Source organism: Leptonotus elevatus, chromosome 5 (assembly GCF_054856555.1).
Source record: "Leptonotus elevatus isolate MCC_2025b chromosome 5, RoL_Lele_1.0, whole genome shotgun sequence".
NCBI classification, from domain to species: Eukaryota; Metazoa; Chordata; class Actinopteri; order Syngnathiformes; family Syngnathidae; genus Leptonotus; species Leptonotus elevatus.
The window spans coordinates 14,553,584-14,561,148 of record NC_141243.1 but is presented as its reverse complement, the minus strand read 5'-3'; the positions used below and the strand labels follow the sequence as shown (position 1 = coordinate 14,561,148).

General features: G+C 39.4%; 1 protein-coding gene across 3 annotated transcripts; it reads left to right on the top strand.

Annotated features, from left to right (window-relative positions):
* Positions 1–1,781: 1,781 nt before the first annotated feature.
* gal3st1a (galactose-3-O-sulfotransferase 1a) lies at positions 1,782–6,925 on the top strand. 3 transcript variants are annotated; one of them, XM_086075068.1, is made up of 3 exons: positions 1,782–2,134; positions 3,713–3,863; positions 5,321–6,925. In XM_086075068.1, the coding sequence occupies exons 2-3, from the start codon at positions 3,736–3,738 to the stop codon at positions 6,468–6,470; spliced, it is 1,278 nt and encodes a 425-aa protein (XP_085931194.1). In that variant the 5' UTR covers positions 1,782–2,134; positions 3,713–3,735; the 3' UTR covers positions 6,471–6,925. The 3 variants fall into 3 exon arrangements, with proteins under 3 accessions (XP_085931194.1, XP_085931195.1, XP_085931196.1); XM_086075069.1 differs by having other exon boundaries at positions 3,702–3,863; XM_086075070.1 differs by lacking the exon at positions 1,782–2,134 and having other exon boundaries at positions 3,745–3,880.
* Positions 6,926–7,565: the final 640 nt, after the last annotated feature.

The window sequence follows — 7,565 nt, the reverse complement described above, 5'->3', positions numbered from 1 at the left end:
CCAACAATACAATTTGAAAGGCATGACTAACATTATCAAGTTTTAAATATTTTATTGAAGAATCAATTAATTGAAGAACAAAAACATGAATATTGAGTAGAATATTACTTACTAGTTACCACATTGACCCAACCCATTCCAAAATTTACCCCTGCTCGATCCCCCAAATTCTGAGAATACCAACAAAGTCCCATTCAAAATGTTCACAAGAAAAGAAGTCAAGATTCTTAGAAATCATCTGCGCATGTAATGAGTGCATTCGTGGGCATGGTAGCCAAACAGTGTGGGTTGAGGAATAGCACAGATATGTTTTTACTTATTTTGTTTTATTAGGAATGCTAAAATGTGTCTCCTCAACTGTATTTACAGTAAATTTATAAGAGCCAACTTATATTTTATTTACTTATTTTCTAAATCCTGTTTTATTCCTGTTAATTCCCGTGACCTCATATTTATTCCCCTGGAAAGTTTCCAATATTGAATTTTGTAACATTAATAACAGCTCATTTAATGATCCTTTCTTTTGTGAACAAGGCAGATGGAAAATTTGCATAAGCAGTTAAAAGCATTTTATCAATCTCAAAAGCAAGTCTAGGTCTCATCTTTTCAAGCTCAGGCAGGCCAAAATGACAACAGACCTTGACAAAAACTCATTCTTAATTAATGTTTTAATACCGGGGATGCTCGATTTACGGTGGAGTTCAGTTCCAACAACACATGGCCTCATTTTATTATTTTGGACGTAAGTTGGAACATAACCTAGCCTAAATCATAAAACTTTACTAACGCTATATTAACAGTAAATATTTGTATGAAAAAACACTTTTACGCCATAAATGTAAAATGACACAATTAAAAAAACAGAATATTACAGCGAAAGCCATATAACAGTCTTTTCAATCACTGGCAAGGTATTATTAGTATTTATTTATTTATTTTACTCCCTATTCGAAAACATAGCTGTACTTTTTACTCCATAGTTGTTTTTTTTCATAGTTGTTGTTTTTTTCAACATATGCGGATGAGGAGCGACACATAAACATAAAAACGCAGCTGCAACTTTGTCGAAATAAAAAATGAGTTGTGGCTTTCCAAAATACAGTTAAGGCGTATTTTTCAGCTATTTTTTATGAGCTAATTTGGCATTTCTTGTTAGTCAGTACACAACATTTACGAAGTTACGGGAACATGTTTTGATAGAATATAAAGTGCTAGATATATATATATTTTTCATTTCTGTAATCAGGTGGAAAACTGTTTTGTGTGCAGAATTAAAGTATTTGTTCCCCGTTGTGCCATGTTATCAAAACGGTTATTCTATAGAAACGTGCCCTCTTTTCTTTACACAAGCATTAAGTCCAGAGTGTGTGTGCTTTTTGCATCTAGAAATTCTCTGCTAAAAAGCAAACAATGGCAACTACAAGGCAAGACTACTATATGAATGCACAGGCAGCGTAACAATAACCTAGCTGTCAGCCATACATTCTACATGTAGCATGTATAGAAGGCATTTCAAAGACATAAAAAAAAAGTCTTGATCGAGTGGTACAATTAGTGCCTTTGTTTTTTGGCTCTCTGCATTTGTTCTTTTTATGCTGATTTCCACCCCTCCTATCAGCTTGCAGCTCAGACTCCAGTGTGTGCACTCAATGGCCCTCTGTATTTAGACAGAACAGCGACTATACAAGCCTCTCCTCCCTCGCTCCATCATTCCCCTCCCCCTCTCTCGCTCTCTCGCTCTCTCGCTCTCTCACTCTCTCTCTCTCTTTCTGACAAGTGCTTGTCCCTTGACGGTGACCCTGATGTCACAGGGACACAAGCCTCCCCTGCAGTGCTTCATTCAGCAGAATGGATCTCGGTTTAGAAAGTTAAGAGGGGGAGGCGGCCTGAGGCATCAGGTGCGCATGCAGCGGCGCCGTGAAACTGGAGATAGGGGAGATCTGTTATCTGTGGACATGTGATGAGTTGAGCACGCGTGGAACTTTTTTTTGCCGTCTCTCGTCTCAAGATCAGATGCAAGAACCACCGCAGGAGCTTGGATCAACTTGTTTGAGTCAAGTGGAAGACGAAGGGAACAGGCAATGCTGATGGACAAGTGTCATTTCCTTCCAGGTTGGATTTATTATGAATGAAGGTAAGAATCCACTAGCATTGATGTTGGAGTTGATTTCCCTAAACGAGCTTATTTTGCCATTTCCATGGCTGCCAATGCACATGACATGGACATGTTTAGCAGTCTTCATCACAACAGCAATCTTATATTTAAACTCATAGTTATTTGAATTGTATTCACAAGCCCATTTTTTTTTTCATTTTCTGCATTCAATCCAATCCAATACAAAACGTTACCAACGACAATATTTAAAATATTCAATTATGAATGTCAATGTACACGGGACAGAGAAGCACAGACAGCAGTCATTTAAAACCACACATTCCATAATATCATTAATAGTCCTCATTAACCTAAAGTGGACTGAATATATGAATGAATTAAAAATAATTATAAACACTACACTCTGGTTTTGTTCCATAAATGATTTCATTATTTTGTGGTGGTGATTTTTTCAAAGGCCTCTAGAGGTATATTAAATATGTATGTGCCTATGCAGTTATCAAAATCCTGCAAATGAGATACTGTAAATATGCCAAAGTTGGTAATAGTATGAGGTTTAGCCATATAACCTAACAATATAAAGCAACTAGATCAATAAGGGCTAAATTCCAGGTTGAAGAAAACCCATTACAATTTAATAGTGGCCTGTTTTATACCTGCTAATTGTTACCAGGCCACAGTATTAAATGACAAAGAGAAGGCACATGATGTCTTTGACTGGTACACTGATGGTATCACATAGTGCCAAACACGTTTTACATAACCTGCACCCCAAACAATGCTGATACGCAGTATCTTCATGCTGGCATTTTCAGTAATCGTTTTTTGCTGACACGGCACTGCGGTCAAATTATTTAGCAGGTAATCTGACATGCTCTCAAATTCTAAAAAGATGCTTCTTAAGTTATGTGAAAGTGTATGTTTATATATGCCCTAGCTGCGAATGGCTAGCAACCAAGATAGCATATTTATTTCTATCCCTATAAACAAGAAATTAAGTCAATTCAGTCATAATCTCCAAAAGAGAGATGACAGATAACCACAGATCAACATCTCCGGAAGACAATCCTCCATTTTTTTTTAGGGGGGGGTCATCAACTCCCTCAGTCTGCTGATAACTGTACTCCATGGTTGGTTCAATGCTGAGCCAGCAGGTGATGAACATAACGTCTGTAATATTTTGTCAAATGATGCATTATTGATCTTCTGGGACAGCTATGAAACACAAGAATATTCATTATGAGTTGCCACATGTTCACAACGCTTCTGCATTTTGTTATGAAGCGCTGTGAATAATTATTTTGTATACGGAATGTCATTACGTAAATGAAATGACTGCGATTGGCTGGCAACCAATCCAGGTCGTACCCAACCTGGCCCAAGGTCAGCTGAAATAGACTTCAGCTGACCTATGAATGAGGATAGTCGGAATAGGAAATAAATGAATGGATGAATTGAAAGCTCGTTCTCAAATGTACATAGAGTGCTTCACAAATTCAACATCCAACATCATCAAGTGCTTTAATGTGGACTCTTTCATTTTCAGCTAACTCATTGTTTTACATGCTGCCTTTTTTTTTATGAGTTGTCTTACAGGTCAACTTTGAATTTGCTGGACCATGGCAGGAAAACACGGGAGGCATTGGAGGTCCATGTGCAAACGTGTGGTTCTGGGTGTCCTGCTGACCAGCAGCATCGTCCTCCTTTACTGCCTGTCCATGACCCAAGTGCCTTTGAGCATGCCTGAGTATGGCGCACAACACAGTTAACCCAGATTTTTTTTCTTCTATAATAATATTCTATGTTGCCCCACTCGATTAATGTTGTGTTTGTGGAATAGGAATTAACCAGCAAAAATCCAGCAGTTTTTATCCATCTCAGGGGGCGGCCATTTTGCCACTTGCCGTTGATTGAAAATAACATCACAGTGCCGAAAAGGTCAGCCAGTAAACTCAGAAAAGAGGTGAGCCGTGATTGGTCGTAACCTGAGCCCTGAGCAACTGTGATGTCATTTTCAGTTGTCAGCAAGTGTCAAAATGGCTGCATTTTGCTGCTTTTTTCATTTTCCATAAAGGCAGCGTTGATCAGAATGCCGTGTTTAGATTAGTGGGGGCGCGTATTGTAAAGAATAGTTTTGGGTTAACTTCTACTTTAACTCATTAGCATGTGTACAAAAGGGGTATGTAGCTATATGCTGTGGTGTTATATGCACTCATTGGACACTTCATTAAATATTATAAGAGCCAATACAAAATGCAATGCATTTAGATCACTGAGCACTACAACCACAATAATAAACATATTGAGTGTTCTTATCTTTGTAATGGCAGAATTTCAATTACAGATTTTGTTATGTATCTCATAAGATCATCTTTTTCCTCCAAGGGCCACATAGAGAAAATTGAAGAATGTAAGGGCCATTTTGCTCAAATCCATGAATTAAGCAATTGTGTATTTTTTAAATTGTTTTTATAAATTATTATTATTATTTTTACTGATTTTTAACTTAAAGGCGATAAGGCACATCTGTTTGGATTTGTCATGGTTTTGTGGTTGTGCGCAGCCCTGTAACCATTTTTAAAGCAGTGTTTTCTTGAGAATCCTAATTAATTTTTAATGTGATATTCACAAATCAGACCCTGACACAGGCAGCAGAAAGTGGAGGGGAAAAATGCATTGTAAAAATGAAAGATCTATTTGTGAAACACTGTAAGGAGAAATTTCATTTTCATTTATTTGTTTATTTTTTAAAAATGGGACAAAACATATTGATGAACATTTACATGTTGTTACTATTTTAGTTGTAAATAGTTTCTAAAAGCTCTACAAGTATAGTATAAGATATTATTATTACTTATTATAGACAGGAGTATTATTAGTAATATTACAGGCCCTCAAGTCAAGTTATTTTTATATAAATTACAGGCCGCTAAAAAAATTGTACGGGGTTCCACAAATGGCCCCCGGGCCATAGCTTGGACGCAATTGGGTTATACTGTACGTATAAAATAGACCTGAAATTGATTTGGTTTTATAAAATGTTGTTTTGGCTATGCTTAAGAGAAATGTTCGAGATATGTTTTTTGTGCAAAGTAAAAGTAATTATAACATAATAATAATAATGCATCATATTTATATACGCTTTTCGACCGCGTTCACGTTTGTGAGAGAACGTTTAACAATGCGTATGTTGGATTGTTGCAGAATCCCGGTGCCTTACTCCTGCGCCCACCGCCCATCCCAGCAGCCCGGCAGACGAAGCAGCAACAGCTCCCGTGAGAGCGCAGCTGGGACGTGCGCCCCCAAAGTGGACATCATGTTCATGAAGACCCACAAGGCGGCAAGCAGCACCTTCCTCAACATCCTTTTGCGCTTTGGAGAGAAACATCAGCTGAAGTTTGCTTTTCCCGACAGCAGGAACGATTTCTTCTATCCCGCCTTTTTCCGGCGCTCCCACGTCAAAGACTACAAACCCGGAATGTGCTTCAACATCATCTGCAATCACATGCGTTTCAATGCTGCCGAAGTGGCCAAGCTGCTTCCGCTCGATACGTCCTACGTCACCATTCTCCGAGACCCCGCGGAGCTTTTCGAGTCCTCCTTCCACTACTATGGCCGTCTGGTGCCGTTCACCTGGAAGATAGCAGGAGATGACAAGATGGCCGAGTTCCTCCGTAACCCTCGCTACTACTTTGACCCGAAGGGTTTCAACGCGTTCTACCTCAGGAACCTGCTCTTCTTTGACTTGGGACAGGACAACACCCTCGAGCCGGACGATCCGCGGGTTGACGAGGCAATCGAATCCATCACGGAGCGTTTTCAGCTTTTCATGTTAGCGGAACATTTTGAGGAATCTCTCATCCTGCTCAAGGACGCGCTCTGTTGGGATATGGATGACCTCCTCTTCTTCAAGCTCAACGCCCGCAAGGGTTCGACTGTATCCAAACTGACACCCTACTTGAGGGCCAGGGCCCTTGAATGGAATGCCCTTGATTGGAAACTGTACCGGCACATGAACCGCACCTTCTGGAGGAAAGTGGATGCTTACGGACTGCGGCGCATGACGGAGGACGTGGCGGAGCTCAAAAGGAGGAACGCGGAGATGTCGGCCACCTGCATCGAGGGGGGGCGTGCCGTCGACGCCGGCAGCATTCGGGAGAGCGTCATGCAGCCTTGGCAGCCAATCGGGGAGAAATCCATCATGGGATACAATCTGAAGAAAAACATCGACAAGGCGCACGTCAAGTTGTGCCGTAAGATGTTGATGCCGGAAATTCAGTACTTGAGTGAGTTTGGGGTCAACCTGTGGGTCACCAAGCTGTGGGGCCACATTAAAAACGTCATTAACTGGTGACTAATTATGAGCAAGTGTGTGTAATTCGGAGTAAGGGTAAATAAAAGTGACTGATGGAGAGATGAGAGATTTCAATTAATGTGACATTTCAATCATTTAAACTTGTTCTAATGGGTGCTTGAGAGGAATATTTCACAATCTATAAGTACCACACTGATTTTCATTATATTCTCTGTTTATTGAAATAGTAAAATATTTATACACATTTATACACATTTTTTTGGAGTAAGCAATAGAATGATGTATTCTTGATATTTTTCCATCTCTGCCCTGCCAACTTGTGTTTATAGATGAACTAATGAAATTATTACACAATCTTGAATCAGTTGTGAGAATTTTTTCAAAGCAAATTTCTGATTACATAAAAACCATGAATTCAGAAAGCAAAAACGTTTCGCTTGCTACGCTTGCCTTCATACTGTGAATTATCATGATGTCATTTTCTTCTAAAAGAGTCTTAAATCAAATAAAAAATATACTGCATAAAATGTGTCTACTGTGTTTTTTCCTCCTCCAAGTTCAATAAATGCCAGAGCTATCTGGCTTCGAACAACGATCGACTAGGTTGAACGTTCAGCCGGTGATTGTCATCTTGCTTTTTGTGGATTTGGTTTGGATTAGACAAGGGGTGGCCAAGTTCGGTCTTCGAGAGCCACTATCCAGCCTGTTTTCCATGTCTCCCTCCTTCAGCTCAGCTGAATCTAATGATCAGCAAGCTTTGCAGAAGAAGCCTGATAACGATCCTGATCATGAATCAGGTGTGTTAGTGGAGAGAAACATGAAAGGCTGGATAGTGGCTCTCGAGGACCGAACTTGACCGCCCCTGGATTACATTTTAGTTTTGTCATGTTTTCCTTGTATTCCTTTTGTCCATGCCAAGGTGTTTCTCATTGTCTCGTCAGTAAATACAAGTCCTGTAAATACAAATGGTTCCTTTCTATCCTTGTCCAAGTAAAAACAAAACATAGTTACTTTGAACCTTGTTATTTTTGGACCTCTGTTGTTTTAGTATTTTTGATCAATCCAACTACCTTGTTTGCCATTGGTTCTTTTGAAATTATACATACACATGCCTTCTTCGTCTTCCTGTTATAG

Coding starts and splice junctions, on each gene's coding strand:
- gal3st1a (XM_086075068.1), top strand. CDS start 3,736: ATGGCAGGAAAACACGGGAGGCATTGGAGGTCCATGTGCAAACGTGTG. Junction 3,864..5,320: donor GTGCCTTTGAGCATGCCTGA/GTATGGCGCACA, acceptor GGATTGTTGCAG/AATCCCGGTGCCTTACTCCT.